The following is a 19714-nucleotide window of genomic DNA, read 5'->3' as shown; positions in this document are numbered from 1 at the left end:
ACGATGTATATATACGAAATGTTTTATTTAAAAACCTTTAATGAAACTTGGATTAATTAAAATTAAATCTTAAATTTCTTCATTGGAATACTTATATCACAAACAATAAAGCATCAGTACTCAAAATTGTCATACTTAGTAGAAGGTATTCGAGTACCGCGATTTTAATTTCATGATAAAATTGTGCAGAAACACCTAACAGCTATATATAAAATGCACTAAATGCGTGAAATGAATTAAAATCAGTTCCTCATCAACACAGTATTTAATCTTGAAATTTGATTTCACTGATGTTGTCTTTTTCGATGTATTTGCTATTTATCGAGGCAATTCTTTTAAATTGAAATACTTACAGAATTATTCGATACTTATAATATTAAAGAAAAACTTGGATTAGAATAAACGAAATCCCAGCTGCAAGTGATTTATGCAAAATATTACCTGAAAGTAAAAAAATACTAGCTATATTAATAACTCACGATTGCCTTATAGTACACATACATGCATATGAAGCACTCATGAAACATATTGAATATAGACGATCATCTGCATCACCTAAGTCATCATAACAAATTGGATCGATGACTTGTTGGTAAGTGATCCTTTCTACTGATTGTCTAATTGAGTTTATTTCAAACTCGAGCAGCAACTAGAAAAGTAAAGCCATCGCGCATTAAAAAAGTCGTATAATACCTATTGAAGTCAGAAGAGGCAAATAACCTATTAAAATTCGGAAGATTGCATATGCTAAGAATTTCAACACTTGCTCTCAATGAAGTTCTATACACATATAAAGACATATCATTTGCAGTCTAATAACGGAACCGGAAAACTGTGCTTAAAGACAAAGTAAGCACACTTTTCGCCTTAGTCGTGTGTCAACTGTTACTGTCTAAATCAAATCTGAATTGCATAAATGTTTTACATTGCTGCCCATTGACCAAGAATATTTTTAGCAACTGGAGTAAATGCGGCATTGATATAATATATATCACGCAGCAGTCGAAGCTTAATATGGTGTAATTTATGGAATGTTCCATATTTCAGATTTGTTTTTATGCGACGTGATTTTTCTATATGTATAGAACATCATTGCTTGTTCTTTTAAGTAATATTTACTAATCTTAACAATTTGAAGAGTCAGCTGTGTGAAGCTCTTCATATCACCCATGTTTATTACCATGGTCATTTTGTGGTTCCGCCATTGGAATTTCACCAACAGGCTCCAAAAATGCTCGCTCATGCCCAAATACTTCATCAAGTTCCTCTTCAACTACTTGCACTGGTTTGGAATCTGTTACATCATCTTCAGCACGAACAATATGATGAACCACTTCTTCTTGGTATAAAGGTGCTATCGATGCTTGACACTACAAGGCAACAATTTTATGTTAAGTATTTTCTTTGAATGTCAAAGTCGAACAATATTTATTCAAATAGTAGATTATCAGCTATTAAATAAAGTGCTAGCATATGATATGGGCGTTGCATTGATTCTGAAAGTAGGGAAGGACCCTAGAGTTAATTCAAGAACGACGTGAATGATTCAAGCTGACCAAGATAGGACTTAATCCAGAGGTGAATACTCTAATTTACAAACCTACTCCGAGGCAATTAAAGCAATTTCCGGGACGATACGACATGGGTACCTTCAAAAAAAGCACGTACACCTTCCTTAAAGGCCGGCTTGTTCCTGTGATTCCTCTGGTGTTGCAAGAGAATGTGGGCGGCGGTGATCACATAACACCAGGTGACCCGTACGCTCGTTCGTCCTCCTTTTCCGTACTAAAATCAAGGCTGTAAAACTATTTATTTGAATAAAATACTTCATAAGGGATGAGAACGCGTCTAATTTTTACATTACGTTTTTACGTAAACGTTATTGAAGTTATACTTCCTTAGGCGCGTTATGAAAAAATGATGAGAATGCAATTTTAAGATGGGCGCGTATCACTGTAAATCAAAAGTAACAGGGTGAAGTTGGTTCCTAAAATTTTCTGACGTTTGCGTCATTCGTTATTTTTTTTTGGTTTCTTCGTCTATTAAAAGGACAGACAAAGGGTTCAAGCTCATGCAGCCGTATTCATTACTTAATAATTAATTGTAAGCCATCTATGCAAGATTTTTACAAATTTGTATTTTCTAAAAACATAGAATAGCACGAAGAATAAATAATTTTGATGATTTTTGCTTCGTTAGGCCAAAGAAGTATACCTTCTTGCCTGCATACATTCACACTTTATTTTTACGTAAACGTTACATATTCATTATATTTTAATTTAGTTATTTATTTAACCATTCGTTTCGTGACTTTTGCAGGTTTACATTGTCAGTGGAACTGAATCAGAAGTGTCATTGTACTACATATAGTCTGGCCTTAAGTTCTGTTAAAAATAAAATTGCATTTATATTTTATATGTGCTGACCCGGCAAACGTTGTTTTGCCATATAAATTGAGTACCCCTTGCCCGATCATTGTATGAATTGTAATAATATGTAATTAAATGTAACTGACTGAATTATTTGTATTGAGAATATATAGGGATTTCTTTTTCAAAAAATATCGGTTCAGGATAAGTAATCAGGAACAATTACTCATATACTACACAACCTTCTTCGAAACACTTTACATCGTATGTTATCTTTATCTTCAACCCTTTATAAAGTAGCGGTAGATTCAATAAGAAAATTTTTTTTTGACATCCATAAGTGTAGCTTACGTGACCTACATGAATAAATTGATTTTGATTTGATTTGATTATGGTTTTCGCAGTATTAACGAAAAAAACGACTCTCGATTTATAAGTATATAGTTATGTTATCTAGGGATAGGGAGACTGGCCTTATTGGTGGTTATATTTTGTGCTTATTTGAACAATACACAAGAGAAATTTAATTCCATTTAATAATTTTTCACTATACTTACGAGTACTTTTACAAATATACCTTCAGTAGTAAAATGCCATCTCTGAAATGTTCATTTGTAATGATGAACCGCAGCTGTAATATAGTTTCCTTAGCATCAGGCCTCTCCCTTGAGATTCTGTACCACGGTCCCGTTATGTACCTCCTCAGAACAGGCTGGTCATTGATCAACCACTTGAGCTGAGTATGGGGTCTGGACATGGATGATGAGCAGTTAACAGCCACAATATCTCCGACCTTATACTCGTCTCGAAATCCTGTCACTTGGGGATGCTTATATGGTAATACTGTAATAAACATGAGTATCATTCATTATTTCTGATAACATAAGTCACGTAAATAGTCGATTAAGGCATTAGAAATACTTCTATAACCAAAAACTAAAAGTAAGTGTTTTATTGCCGTTAAGTATTAAATTTAATCATCAGACGTTTTAAATTAAATTGGGGACAGTGACCATTCTGTGTCTGAATGATGTAAACATAAAAAAGGTAAATTCGATTTCTTTTGACAATTCTTATGCCCATCGGGGATTTCATAGCTTTTGTGGTATGACACTAATAGGGAGTGTTTCAAAGGCTTTTTATATAAGCACGTTACAACATGGTAACCTTCAAAACAAGCGCACACCTTCCTAAAGAGGTTGTCAGTATTCCTGTGTGATACCTTTGGTTTTCCAAGAGAATGAGGGCGGCAAGGATCACTTAGCATCTGGTGACCCTAACGCTCGTTTGCCTATGCATCAATAGAATATAGATATATTAAGAAAGCAGAACCCTGTCCTCTGTTAAGTCTCTGTTAAGTAAGTTTCAGTTGCGCTCGTAACCTTGATGTTAAGTCTCATTTGCCCAGTAATTTTACTAGCTACGGCGCCCTTCAGACCGAAACACAGTAATCCTTACACATTAATGCTTCACGGCAGTAATAGGCGCCGTTGTGGAACCTATAATCTAACCGGCATCCTGTGCAAAGGAGCCTCTCACTGGTAAACATACAAGGGCATAAATTCAACAGTATAATCGTTTCAGTAAAGAGTGAACTTACAATGCACGGTGATATTCTTCTCATCGGAAACAGTTACGAAGTAGGGACCCTCGCCGGAAACCTCACATCTGTACCGCCCCGCCGTCTCGGGAGACAAGTTAACCAGCTTCACTACGTTACTTGATGAATCTTTCTCCTGAAAATTGTACGTATATTAAGGTCGTAATTCGTTGTAGTAGTAGTCGTTTTAAGCTCATAGTTGCTCAGGGGGCAATGGAGAGGGCTATGCTGGGAGTTTCCCTGCGAGATAGAATCAGAAATGAGGAGATCCGTAGGAGAACCAAAGTTACCGACATAGTCCAAACGATTGCGAAACTGAAGTGGCAGTGGGCAGGGCACATAGTTCGACGGACAGATGGCTGTTGGTGTTGTTAAGTCCTCGAATGGCGACCACGTACCGGAAGACCCCACAAGATGGACTGACGATCTGGTCAAGATCGTTGGAATACGCCCACAGCAGATTTAAAAGGCATGAAAGGCATTTATTTTCTCAAAATTGATTAATTTGAATTCTTTTTGATGCCATTTCAATACTCTAGACAGTTCTACCGCTTCGGAAACAAATGGCACTCTAAGAGAAAAAGAAGCGACGCGACGCAAGAAATTCTCCCAGTATCCTATTTTTGCGCTCTTCTTAATGATATATACAATTTAATTTACATTTTATAAATATTAATGATAGCATTATGAAATCCGACATGTTTCAGTATAACAGTAGTATTTAGACAATTTTATAACATATTTACATGTAAATTGACGAAACATATTGGATTATCAATAATATTATGTTAACATCTTAAGTACGTTTCTTGCAAATAAAATCTCATTTCATTTCACTTCATCCTTCTCCAGCAACACATTGCCAGGGCTTTTATCTTCTCTCTGTTCAACCTCTCGCAATGTCTACTACATTTCGGCAGCATACAAAATATGGATAAGATAAGCGTTTGCAAAAACGTAATATTTCTGTTTCTTCTTATTTTCCTCATTGTGTCTACTACAGTTGATGTTATTATGTAACCCATAGGTTCTCAATGTGGGCGATAACGCCCCCTTGTGGGCGTTTGAGACTTTCGGGGGGGCTATAATATAATATAATACTATATACTATAATATAATATCTTACGTTTAAATATAATCGTGGCAATAGCTGTTTTAAATTCGCGACAGATGGTAAGTAAAATTAAGATGGGGGGCTCTAGAAAAAAACATATTCTCAAAGTGGGCGGTGAGCAAAATAAGGTTGAGAAACTATGATGTAACCATATATTATACAGTGTTCTAAAAAGCAGAACGTAAGAATGTTCATTTTTCTTTTCAAGGTTTCGAGCCTGGCGTGGACTTACCAACGAGAACATATTATGGAGGAGTCTGTCTGTCACGGCTATATACCAGAAGCTAGAAAAGATGACTATGTAAGTATATCACTGTCTGATACCCACAATATAGTTTTAGGATATGTAAATTACATGTGAATGTGCCCCTAAAAAGGGCCGATTTTATAGAATCGCAATTCCAGAGCGGCTATCGGAAATTATTTTTTCATAAATTTCTCTATTTTGGCATTTCAATAACCATTCTATGGAACTTTTTGGAGAACTCTTTTTCAAACCGTCAATGGAATGTCATACTGGTTTTATTAGGTTGTTTGCATAGATTACGGATTGGCCTGCACTGCGCTCCATCTGGATACCGTACTACCCAAGAACAATAGCTTTTTTTATTACGGTAACTTTATATTGTAGTGTGTATTGACTATTTATAAGGACACTTGTTTGCGTGGCATCTAGACACTCAAAAAAATTTTGTAACATACGCTTCGTGTAATTTTAAATTGAAATTAATAAAATACAAAATAAGAGTACTTACCTATGAAAATACACAGTCTTTCTTATGTCAAAATTACTTAAACTGCAAATTTAGGATCGATTCACGGATGACATGAAATCGAACCCAGGATAACCCAGATTTCACAATCCGTGAATCAATCAATCCTTAATAATGTCAATCTGCTTGATATACGATTGCATATTAAATAAAATAAGGCGTTAATTAAATAATTGTGTATTAATTAATAATTTCTATAGTTACTTATACTATACGATTCATACTTATGAAGATTTGATGCTTTGAAGTAGGTGATTACTCTCGTCTATTTTCAGTTTAGCCGCTTGAACAAACATACCTACCAAACAACAACCAAACAAACCTACACATCAATTTTATATACATAAATGCACTGTTTGTATGTAACAGATTAATATCCCTAATCCAACGGCAATTTGATCATAAATAATGATCCTTAGAGCATGTTTACGTCTAGATGGACTGTGACAGCTATAAAAACGTCGAAAACCTCTACTTTGAGCAATGCAGGCACACTAACACTAAGTGACAAACAAATCGCGAGTGAAAGTACGCACAGTAAAGTAATAAACCTGACCTGTTTTCATCGGTTTTCTAGGCTTCATCTAGATGTATAAGTCATCTTAGTTATGATCATTAAAATTAACTGATCCTTACCTTAATAAAATAACGACAAAACATAATAAAGTTTAACCAATAATAAACCAATAGCCAATATAATAACAGTGCATCAAATATTATTTAAAAGGCATAACATGGATTCCATCCAACACTCATTTGGCACTCAAGAGAAACGTTACTTAAATATTGTTTTTGGGAATTGACTCGGTTGAAGAAGCACTTATCGGTGAGAATTGGGGTACTCAAGAGTTCCCAATTTTGTGGAGCCCGGCACAACAATGTTATCAAATATATTTGAATGATACACAAACACACTTAATTTTTTTTTTCCAAAGTCAAAATATTTTATTGACATAAAATCAAAAGTCTGCTCGTCAACGTCAAATACAAAAAATACAATTCAGATACATACATATTAATTACTTACATAAAAGTTTAAACATATTTTCAAAACAATGCAAACCAGTGAAACAACACAAGGCTGAACCATATAGTCCATAAAAAACAACTATAATACTATTTAATTCCATATTGTAATATCGTTTACGTAATCTTCAATACTGTAATAAGCCTTCGACTTCTGCGTTTAATAAAAGATTTAAATTTATTTATTGATAATTCAGATACACTTTTTGGTAATTTATTGTAAAATTTAATATTATCGCATACAAAGGAATTGTTTATTTTACAGAGCCTAGTAGGGGGCACTATAAGCTTGTAGTTATTTCTAGTGTTCAAATTATGTCTGTCGCTTATTTTACTGTACAAATTATAATGTTTATGTACGTGCAGGAGATTGCTATAAATATATTGGCCGTACATGGTCATAATATGAATATCTTTGAATTTTTCCCTTAGAGATTCTCGTGGGCTCATTTAGTATATGGCACGTACAGCTCTTTTTTGAAGTATGAAGATATTATTGACTTCCGCTGCACTACCCCATAGTATAATTCCATACGACATAACGCTATGAAAATAACTAAAACAGACAATTCTTGCTATATGAATAGTATTTAATGAAAAAGTAGTTGTAGAACATGCATTAATGATAACTATCTTTACGATAGTATCGAAATTACGCCGAATTTTCTCGAGTTATAGAATTCAATAGGTAACTAGGAATTAGGCAATTCAAAAGTGGTGAGCTTAAACCTACTGGAAGTAAGCTCTTAAAATATATTAGTTATGCATTTGACCATAAAGAAATAAAAAATTATTTTAAGGAGGATTTATGTAGGCTGCATGCCGATTCATACAGGGTGAGTTATGCTGAGGTCTCGAATACGCAGAAAAACATAAAAATATCTGCTATGTGCTTTATACACGCTTTATATTAGCTTTACCTGTATGTTTGTAACTGACTACTTTGGGCGCGATTTTGACCCACTTTAAACGGCTAGATTTCGTTCAAACTTTGTAGATTTATCGAGGACCGATGACATTACACTAAGTTGCCTAAAAAATGAAAAATAAATAATAGTTAAAAAAACCACTAAAAATCACGCTCTATATAAATTTCAACTAGAAAATAAGCTTAAATTGAAAATAGTGTAAAAAAATAATTATTTTATTGTAAAAATAAGCGTGGGGTGTAGAAGAATTATTATTTTAATAATATCTTAAAAAGCTTTTTTAACTATTATTTATTGAATATTATCTTTAGCACATTCTCTCTGTTTTATATATTTAATCTATTAAGCGTCTATGGTTAGTTTGAACCCACACACATGGGTTTGATGAAAAAAATTTTGTTTTGTTTTCAGTGCTGTATTAAATATATATTGTATGGGGAACCCTCAATTTTTTTTTCTATTTTTGTGTGATAATGCGGCTTACAGAAAACATCTACTTATCAAGTTTCAACAAAATAGTTCTTATAGTTTCGGAAAAAATTGGCTGTGACATGCAGGCAGACAAACATGAAATAACCCTAAAAACGCGTTTATTGCTTCTGGATTTATTAGACAGCTCGTCAGAAGATGATTTTGATTTTGAATTTGATGCACGAATGAATAAATAATAAAATTTGTCTCAGCAGATGTTATCTGCAGATATATTTGTACTCGTAGATAATACAAATACAAATACAAATTTTATTTTGTCTCAAAAGAAAAACGTATTATACAAAAAATATAATAATCTCACCTATTCTCATATATTCTATATATGTCGGTGCCCACAGATACTTTACGATAAAATATAAATTATCTGCGCTGTAAATAAAAGTCATAAAAGGCATTTATCTAATATATAAAAATTCTCGTGTCATGTTTGATTATGAGTCAGCATTAAAAAATACATACAACTTCAAATTTTCACCCATCTACGATCAACAGTTACTTTTGTATCGCGATTTTAATATCGGCAATACAACGTTTGCTGGGTCAGCTAGTTTTCTATAAAATGGATTACTTTAGAATTCTTTTTGATGTTATTTCTAATGTATTCTACACTACTACCGCTTGGCAAACAAATGTCTCTCTGAGAGAGAAGAAGCTGCGCAAGAAACTGTGTGTGATAGTTCATACGAATTACATAGAGAGCGAAATTGAAAGATACAGATATATTTACCGTAGATATATTTATCTGCGTAGTGGGTATTCGCTTTACGCGTGATATTTACATGCAGATATTGACATGATATGACAATGGTTTGAAGTTTGAACTATAGGGGTGGTTGAAATGTCATAGTGCTATTTCGGGACATGGAATGTAATAAATCAACATTATCTATTAACCTACACATTTCTATAGATCTATGCCGACGCTATTGCAGGAACAAAATAAGACCTACATTCGTGAAATTGAAATTTCAACAGTATAAAGTGTGTGATTGTACGTTTCACCATTTATTATGCGTTACTACTCATATTATGAAGTCATTATTATTCAATATTGTGTAACATTTTGTTATTTTAAAGTGATATCCTCCACTTCTCGGAATAATTATACAAATTTAATTTGTAACATAAATTAATGAACGATTTGACATCAACCGTCCATATACCGTATATTCCGTAAATCTTGGTATGTTTGTTCAACTTTCGGTTGAAAGTCCCGCATCGTCCATAAATTTTAGTTACAAATTAACATGTATTGTGTAACTTGTTCGTCGCTTGAAAAACGTATATAAACAAAGGCAGAAATGTAAATCATTTACAGCACTAAGTCTACATTCAGCTAAATATGAAGATGGAAACGGTAGTAAAAGTTTTCTTGCACATTTTTGGAATTTGCCTTTATTGACAATATGTCACCGATAGATAGATATAAAAATCAACGAATCTAAAATGCCCCCCTTAACTATCAATTTGCCACCTGGGCCCCACGTCGGGAAACACTAAACTACAGCTTTCTTTGAACCGAAACACATTTAGGCTGTAAACACATGGTCGGATTTGGTTCGGCCGAAATATAGGACGTGGTCCAGTAGCAGATCATATTCGATGGCATGTCTCGCACAAAATTATTACCAAGGATGCCGCAGTCGCTCGTCGTACCGCTTCGATAAAAACTGATACTTATACATCATGAACATTCCAAAATGATCAAAGGATAGAAGTGTTACAGTTAAATATATTGTGTTTTGATCAATCGGCTTAATTTTTAAATAAATATAAATAGCGCGTGCTAATTTAGAATAATCTGTAAATAATATTTGTTTTAATTAATTGAATCAAGTCGAAATTCAAATTTCTGTCTCGACAATAATCTAGAAAATTTTGAAAGCTTTCTTTGTGTTTAAAAATTTTTAGATTGAGCCAATGATTATTTGTGCGATGGACAAATAGCATCACTTACAACTATTATTACAGACTAGCTGACCCGGCAAACGTTGTTTTGCCATATAAATTGTATTGATCTTATCAAAGAGATGGCGCTAGTTGTATTCATTAGTAACAATCACACTTCTTTTATATTTTGTATAATTCACACTATAGTTTTATAAATTATAGTCTATTTGTTATTCTGGTGTGTAAGCTATATTATTGTAAAGTTTAATCAAAATCTATTCAGTAGATTTTACGTTAAAGAAGTTCAAACATACATCCAGACATACAAACTTTCACATTTATAATATTAGTAATACAGTAGTGAAATAAACGTAATATTTACAACTTAACTACTTTCTAAAACGACATACAATGTTATACTTGTGAATTCACTCCGTGTACAAATATCTATTTCTTTTGCTACAAGGCTAAATAGATTTATATGGATTTGTTCTTTTGATAACAGGAATATCAGAAGGTTCTTCCATCTGATATTCCTGTTCCTGTAAATCAGGAAGAACAGAACGAATTAAAGGAAGTTAATGCTTTAAATTGAAATATTAAAGTACCTAATATTAAGCATTATTACACAAATTAAATTTGAAAACAAAATTTATGAATGATGAGAGACTCGAACCCGCGACCTCTCGCGTAACGTACGAGCGCTCTTCCAATGAGCCAACTGTTCGAGTGACGTATTACGTTACGTTCATAAAATTTGTTTTGAAATATAATTCGTGTAAGTAATCCCAGAAGTGAGGGTTATCACTTTAAAAAATAACAAATTGTTAAGAATTATTCCTGCTACAAACAAAGCTATGAAGTACCTATGCTGTTCTTAGCCAATTATTTTTAGCTCGTTGAATACCAGTCATTTACAAGACAAGGAATTTAGATATAATTGTTGTTACGAATACGTTCAAATGAAAAAACCAAAATTAACATGTAAACAGTTCAGAAAGTTTAATGGATGCTCAGTTAGATGCCATTGTAACATTATTTTACTACAACAAATTAATACATATAATATTTACTCGGAGGGGATTATTTGTCTAGTCGTAACAAGTCCTTGTAACACCGCTTCCAGAATTGAACTATTTAAATTTTGCATTAATAAAATTAGTCAAAAACTGCATTCAAATTCAAATATTTTTAATCAAAATAGGCTTTAAAATCACTTATTGCACGTCAAAAAACTCACACCCATTCAAAATGATACGCCTCAGACCTGAGAAGAACGGTCGCAAGAAACTCAGTGGGAATTTTTTTTCTTTTCTTCATAATTTTATTATAGTATATGTGGTATTGTACACTATAATTTATAATTAAATAGCCTGAGGGCTTTCTCACCATTTCCAATCTGTGCTATCATTAAGAAATTCATTTATGTTATAATAACCTTTACCACACAAACGTTTTTTGACAATCCTTTTGAATTTTGTAACACATTTGTTTTGTACATTTTCTGGGATAATGTCGTAAAAGCATATATACATCGCCCAATTAAAGACTTACTAACTTGACTTAACCGAGTGGTAGGCATAACAAGTTTATGTTTGTTCCTCGTATTAACATTATGATTGTCGCAGTTTCTAACAAATTCATCAATGTATCAATATATACTTATAAACATAAAGAACATTATCAGGAATACATTGACAGCCTACACATATTAGGCATGAAAAATAGAGTCTCAGATGGGTCCCAGAGACTTAGAGAAAACTAGACGGTTAACTGACATAGATACGGCGAGATTAGTATACTTTAGCTATTTTCATAGTATTATGTCCTATGGTATATTGTTATGGGGCAGTGCGGCCGATATTAATACTATCTTTGTGCTGCAGAAGAGGGCTATTCGCGCGATTTATAACCTAGGTCCTAAAGAATCATTAAGAGAAAAATTTAAAGAAATTAATATTTTGACTATTGATTCTCAATACATTTTTGATAATGTTTTGTATGTTCATAAGCACATTGAGGAATTTTCTAGAAACTGTGACATTCATAATGTTAACACGAGGAACAAACATAAACTTGTTATGCCTACTACTCGGTTGGGTCGAGTTAGTAAGTCTTTTGTTGGGCGATGTATATGATTCTACAATATGATCTCAGAAAATGTACAAATCAAATGTGATACGAAATTTAAAAGAATTGTTAAAAAAGGTTTGTGTGGGAAAGGTTATTATAGCATAAACGATTTTCTTAATGACACCACGGACTGGGAATAAAGCGAACACCCTCAGGCTCTTTAATTATAAATGTTTATTGTACGATATTACATTGTAATCCATATTTTATATTACAAAAAAAGCCCGCTCAGTTTCTTGCGCCCATTCTTCTCAGGTCTGAGGCAGTCTCTTTTGAATGGGTGGTAGATTTTGACGTTCAATAAGTGATTTTAAATCCTATTTTGAATAAAAATATTTGAATTTGAATGCCGGAATCTAGGTTATGAAATGGCCGATAAGCTCGCAAGAGCTGGAGCTAAAGCAGACCAATATGTTGCGGAACCTATACGTGGACGGCCTAAGACCACTTGTAATACCCTGAGGAACCAATGTCAACAAGGACCACTTGAACGCTGGAGCAACTCAACAGGTTTAAACCATTCCAAAGCACTGATAAAAGCATTCAATAGAAACAACTTACATCAACATTAACCCCAGGTAACCTGAAATAGCTGAAGGGGTTCACGTTGCTGGGCACATAGCGGTAGAACTCTCTGTTATCCTTGTACCACTTGATGGAGTACAGCATCTCGCCCTCCAGGTCATTGTGGCACTCTAACAGAACTGAGCCCCCCTCGACGACGTGGCTTGGTACTGTCAGATCTGTTATACGTATGCTCCTGGCTGATTCTTTGAAAAAAACAGTAGAAATTATAGATATATAATATGATCATATCATTAATTTATATAATCTTTACTATATTATGTAGAGCTGTTGAATTTTTTGTTCGTTTATTTGTAAGTGCTAATTTCTGGATCTACCAGTCTGAATTCAATATTTATTTATGTATACGGTGGTCATATTCTTGAGGAATACTAATACAAGTCGGAAGAAAAAGAAATGGAAATATAATGAACATACATTAATACATCTAAAATAAACCGAAACACTCATTAAATATACCATATACATATTTATCTACATACATTATATTATATAAATACGTATTCCTATAAATAAGGCGCAATGGGTATAAAATGACTGCAAAGTGAAAACTTCTTTAGCGGCGTTGAATACTTTTCGTGGGATGGGTATAAAATGTTCAACTCGCGTCAGGACACGTGGCCGATCCAAAATTCGTAAGACAGGCGATGAAATTATGGATGAAATATTTATAGTTCAAACTAATCATAGTTCAGACATCAACTTAATGATCATACGGTCATTGGACCAGTATTTGAATCATTGTGACTGCGAAGCTGAAACACCGCGAGGTTGAGGGATCGAATCTCAGTCGTGATATATTCTTACCCCCTTATTCATAATGGTCCGCTAACCTTAAACAGCCGCTAAGGAGTATTTTTTCTCATTCTGACTTAGGTCAATAGAAGAAGACAGAGTGAGAATTAGCAATGCTTTAAGTTAGCAGACTATTATGAATAAGGGGGTTGCAGTTTAATTATTTGGTTTTTAAGCTTTGTCATTAGCGAAGACTCTCCTTGAAGTGGTAGTCATACTTATATTTCTTTGTTTAATGGTTTCTATATTTAGTTTATTTTTTTTTATTTTATTATTTTGTTTCTTTTTCCAGCTACCATAAACCTATTGTATTAGTTTAAGAGATTAGCGCTGATGGTGCTGGTAATTAAGATGGTGAAGGAGTCGTTGAAATTATGGATGAAAGTTAATTTTTTTAAGAGATAAACTTTATAATGTAAAATAATTGTAATAGTTCTGAAGTGTAAAGTTTTTTATCTTTAAATATATAATTCTTCTATACGTGTGTTGTCAGTGAACTCCTTCTGGCTGAATCGATTTGAATGAAATTTTCTGTGTGTGTTCAAGTGGATTCGAGGTGGTTTAGATTCTCAATACAGTCGATATATAATTCTCTCCGATGCCTCTCAAGAATTTTATAAAACTGTTTAGACAGTCCTCTATTGTACTTATTCATAATCTTGAGAGATAAGCCAGCATGTTTATTGACAATAAGGGACGAGACAGGCAGTACGTTCATCTGATGGAAATTGATTCGCCCTGGCCTGCCTCAGGATTCTTGAAAATTCTGATCGGCAGCACAATTGCGCTCGTCTCCTTGAGACATAAGATTTTAAATCTCGTTTGCCCAGTAATTTTACTAGCTACGACGCCTTCAGAGCGAAAACAATAATGCTTACAGTACTTTTACTGTGTTGTGGTACCAAAAATCTAGCCGGCATCCTGTGCAAAGGAGCCACCCACTGGTAAATCTTCATCATCCTACTTCAAGGTTGCACTAGTCGGTCATTATGGTATGGAGATTACTACCCTAATTAACCGTGTACGTATAAATGAAAATGAATAGTACCATTATTATCAAGCCTTGTATGGAAACAAAAAGAGTTGAAAATTATAGGTGTCGAAACTTTCACATTTCAATAGTATTTAACGCATCTTTTGGCAACAACAACTTATGAAGTTTGAAAATGGCATAACTGTTACTATACAGAGAGAGATTATTATATACATTCAATAGTTTTTACACCAACTAGGGTTGGTGTATGGATATTTTGAAAGATCAGCAGAACTGAAGAAATTAGGACGAAGATATAGGATAGCATTAAGAATAATAAAAGATCCCAGGTTTGAGAGGCTCGCTTGTCTTCACAAAGGAACTTATGCTGATGACTGCATAGTACAAAGAGTTACACAGCATAAATGTATATAGTTGCAACTAATGATAAAGATTTGAAACGAAGAGTTAGAAAAATTCCTGGGGAACATAAGTATACAATTGAAAGAATGCCTGATGCATATGGTGCTCCTAAAGGTGCTATATAATATGTAATAGTGTAAATAAGAAGTGTATAAAACATTTACAATGAAAGATTTTAGATAGATCTAAAACGCAATTTCTCTTATTGAATAAAAATCATACATAGCTTACTTAATATTGGCTCTATGAGAAATCGGCCATCGACTCTCAATACCTATAAATAAAATTAAATCCTTTTGATTATACAGTGTTAGATAAACATATTATTAACAAGGCAAGATATTAGTAGGACATATAATTCCTATTCTAAATTATCTGTCTATGATTACATTATTATTTTCACAATTTACATTTATATATGACCACTGAGCAATGACCACGACCATAGAGCAATGCTTCAAGGTTGTCAACGAGATTGACAGATAGCGTTGTAAAATTAGTCGATTAAAATATAACCATTGATTCTTAAACACAAGAAAATAACAATTGCAATTTACCTTGTCTCAATAAGAAAATCACTAATAGTAAAACAACACTTCTCCCACTCATATTCACAAATTGTTGACTCTAGAAGTCTAAAACAATATATTCAATTATTAATTATGATGTTCATATTTATTACACGAAAACTCAAGATTATTTGCTTGTATTAATTACTGCCTACTTAATTCGCAGTTAATTTCAGTTCAAATATTGTAGTTTGCGGTGGTTGACAATAAATAGGACACTGAAATTCTGTGGACATTCTAAATTTAAACTTTGACTGTGCGACGCATGCGCAGATTGTTCGCGATAATATTGCGTGATATGAAATTTATGCAGGTTATTGTAAAAAATACAAGTATTTGTTCGAAGTATGGCGTAACTGTGGAGGGTTGTGGGCCCGATGACGTCGTACAAACACGCGGATGTTAATTGGGTAATTTATAGCTTTTGTGACTCATTTACGACTTATTTTAATTAATTCTTTACTTAGAAATATGTTGTGTTAGGGCGGGTTAACACGATGGTGGTCATAGTTGTGATATGAGTCAATTAACAACAACAACGGGTCAACTTTTAAGAATTTAAAAAAACAAACTATTGTGTGATTTAATAAAACTTATTCAGTAACTTTCGTGTAGGTTAATTAGATTGCATATTAAAAATAAAAAATCTGCTCAAATCATTCTAAAAATGCCATTATCAATGTAATATAAAAAAATAAAATATTACTTACAATATATTTTTTTAAATAGGAATTAATTTCATATCGACAAAATTTTAACCTCAAAATATGCAATAAAATTAAGTACTTATCCTTAAATGATAATTAAATTTAAGGATAAAATCGCTTCCTGCGCTCCAACTACTAATACTACGTCAAAGTGGGCGTACTCGAGCCAGTCTTGAACAATGTGTGACGTTGACGTGCCACATTTTCTGTTAAACTTTCTGCTAAAAATGAAACTAAAATGCCGGGTTGAAAAAAAAGAAAGACACTGGGATCACATATCATCAGTAAGTATTTTATTAATTTCAATAAAAAAAAACACGAAGCGTATGTTACAAAATAAGATGCCATTGAGTGTCAAGCTGCCATGCACACAAAAATCTAAAACTTGTCGTAATAAAAAAGCTATTGTTCTTACGTAGTGCGGTATCTAGTTGGAGCGCAGGGAGACCAATCCTTAATCTAAGAATGCAGCATTGAAAATATGTTTTGTTAGAAGTTAGCGGCTAAGCCAATACTTAATAACGACAAAATTACCATCATAATATTTCTTAGTTAGGGTTCGAATTATGTTCGTATTTTATATGGATAAAGTTTTCTTTTACCCGATTAAAAAAATTAAAGTCATTTGAATTATTAGTTCAATAGAAATGTACATATGGGTAAATTAAATATAATAATTGAATATTTATATAATTTACTAGCTGACCCGACAGACGTTGTTCTGTATGTAATAAATAAAATATTGTTTTTATATGAATTTGTCAATAATATATCATAACATCAAAAATTACTTCGTAAAATATGCACCCTGCTGTCGTAATGAAATTGTTTCACAGCAGAACTGTCAAACCGTGCGTCAATAAATTTTCTCATAGAAATTATGTACGGACACATCAAAGGAAAAAAAAATGTAGTTTTTATTTAATTTAGCAGCATTTTTCTATTTATTCACCTTTTAAACCTTCTCTGGACTTCTACAAATAATTCAAGACCTAAATTAGCCAAATCGGTCCAGCCGTTCTCGAGTTTTAGCGAGACTAACGAACAGCATTTCATTTTTATATATATTACTAGTGGACCCAACAGACGTTGTCCTGTACACATGTTTTAAATTTGAAAGATCGGTCCAGCCGTTAGGAGCAGTTCACTAACATACACATGAGCAGGAGAATTATATTATATGGGCGGAATTGAGAATCTAAACCAATCTCAAATTCACTGAAACAAACAAAAAAGTCATCAAAATCAGTCCAGCCGTTTAGGAGGTAGTTTAATTGTGAATCTCAACCATTTTCGAATCCACCTGAAGACACACACCAATCTCAAATTCACTGGAACACACAAAAATATCATCAAAATCGGTCCAGCCGTTTAGGAGGTAGTTCAATTGTGAATCTAAACCATTCTCGAATCCACCTGAATACACACAGAAAGTTTCATTAGAATCGGTCCAGCCGTCTAGGAGGAGTTCAGTGACATACACACGCACACAAGAATTATATATATAAAGATAGATTAATTAATTGAATAAGTTGGACGAGGGCAGCGCAGGACCATTCTTCGTGGAAATCTTTGGGGGAGGCCTTTGTCCATCAGTGGACGTCTTCCGGCTGATGATGATAATGAAATGAAATATATGCATATACGTTATAAGTAATTAGAAGGAAATTAAAACGGAGAAAAAAAGAACTATTACATAATTGATTTGCATTGATAATATTGAGGTGAACCAAATGACATTTCTGTAAGAGTATAGGGCATTGTAAATGCCTTTTCATAACTTTTCAAATAAATTAAATTAAATTAATAATCCTTTTCGATGATAAGAAGTTATGAAAGTAGAGAAGTTGGTTTCTTGAGTATTATTTTTATCGTCTTTGGAACCAATTCTCTCAGAAAGATGAAACAGTGCAAGAAACTCGCTCAGTACTCTTTTTGGCCTGTTTTAATTACTAGTAATAGAAATCGTAATTTGGCTTTCTGATAGTTATAATAATTTGCAGTTTAGTAATAATTTATTGCAGTGCCATTGTTAATATGTTAATTATACGAGTATACTTTTATGTCATTCAATTTGTTGACATTACTCGTATAGATAGGTACTAAATGAATTATTTACATCCTATATTATAATATCTTTAAATTAAAATTTTATAAATATTAAAGATAGCATTGTGAAATCCGAAATGTTTCAGTATAACAGTAGTGTGTTGGTACTTAGACAACTCTATATTCTATATAACATAGATCGCATGTCAATTGACGAAACATATTGAATAAGTAACAATATTATGTTTACATCTTAAGTAAAATGTTTCTTGCAAATCAAATTTCATTTCATTTCAGACGACGATAAAATACATCCAGAACTCGGAGACAAAAGTGAATATTTATTCATTAAACAAATGTCCTGCCAGGATTCGAACCCTTAGCATAGAAGTCGGTTCTTTAAGTATTAACATTAAAAACGATAATTCAATCATATCCGGATTCCGATAAAACTATTTTATGTTAAACATTTAGCAGTTGGAAGCTCATTTGCGCCGGCTAGACAATACCACCACGGCGGCGCCTATTTCTGTGTAAGCATAACTGTTTCGGTCTGAAGGGCACCGTAGCTAGTGAAATAACTGGACAAATGAGACTTGACATCTTATATCTCAAGGTGACGAGCGCAGTTGTAGTGCCGCTCAGAATATTTGGGTTTTTCAAAAATCTTTACCATCAGCTGAACGTCCTGCTCGTCTCCTCCCTTATTTTCATAGAAAAAAGCTTCTCAGTGTCATTGTCAATTAATAACAGCCACATATCAATTATAAATATATCAAACAGTAAAATGTTAACTGTTTTCCATTTTCGAACAATGTCGGCATCGAATTGAGAACAATCCGGTGTATTTTTTAAGCTGCGCAGCGAAACTTTAATTGATCAAATTGTTTTACACAACTGAAATTGTGTTGAGTTTTCTAGTGTAGCTTTTAAAGCATTTAATATATTTATTTTGTTGGTTAAATTTGAGTGTTCAATAATTGTTTTTCAATATTATTTGTATTTTTAAATTTCTTTTCTCTTGATAACTGATCCCATTTTTGAACATAGTTTGGCCCGTTTTCATCTTATGAACATTTTTTATGAATGTTTTTGTTTACCTCGATGATATAATTGTTTTTTGTGTAGGGCTTTTTTATGGGTTTTCATTCAGGTTGATTACATATCATAATTATTAACTGAAAACAAAACATAAGAAATAAAAGAAAAAAATTTTAAAAAACCGACTTCAAAAAAATGAAAAGTATAAAATAACTAAAAATTTAATTTAATACACCTCTTAAGCAA

At 32.9% G+C, this 19714-nt stretch overlaps 1 protein-coding gene across 2 annotated transcripts; it reads right to left on the bottom strand.

Annotated features, from left to right (window-relative positions):
* Positions 1–8: 8 nt before the first annotated feature.
* On the bottom strand, positions 9–15869 carry LOC126971801 (uncharacterized). Of its 2 annotated transcripts, none has more exons than XM_050818224.1 (7): positions 15827–15869; positions 15660–15737; positions 12888–13096; positions 3970–4105; positions 2947–3212; positions 1181–1370; positions 9–441 (listed from the first exon to the last, which is right to left on the bottom strand). In XM_050818224.1, exons 2-7 carry the CDS (start codon positions 15709–15711, stop codon positions 377–379), a joined length of 918 nt encoding a protein of 305 aa, XP_050674181.1. In that variant the 5' UTR covers positions 15712–15737; positions 15827–15869; the 3' UTR covers positions 9–376. The 2 variants fall into 2 exon arrangements, with proteins under 2 accessions (XP_050674181.1, XP_050674180.1); XM_050818223.1 differs by having other exon boundaries at positions 15807–15856.
* Between the last annotated feature and the right edge of the window lie 3845 nt (positions 15870–19714).

The sequence above is a fragment of the Leptidea sinapis genome, chromosome 24 (genome assembly GCF_905404315.1).
Source record: "Leptidea sinapis chromosome 24, ilLepSina1.1, whole genome shotgun sequence".
NCBI classification, from domain to species: domain Eukaryota; kingdom Metazoa; phylum Arthropoda; class Insecta; order Lepidoptera; family Pieridae; genus Leptidea; species Leptidea sinapis.
This window is presented reverse-complemented; position numbering and strand designations above follow the sequence as displayed.

Excerpts from the sequence above, each read along its gene's own strand:
- LOC126971801 (XM_050818224.1), bottom strand. The coding sequence starts at position 15,711 with ATGAGTGGGAGAAGTGTTGTTTTACTATTAGTGATTTTCTTATTGAGA. Across the intron at positions 3,213-3,969 it reads GAAGAATATCACCGTGCATT|TATTACCATATAAGCATCCC; the intron begins GTAAGTTCACTC and ends TGTTTATTACAG. Across the intron at positions 1,371-2,946 it reads ATGGCATTTTACTACTGAAG|TGTCAAGCATCGATAGCACC; the intron begins GTATATTTGTAA and ends GTTGCCTTGTAG.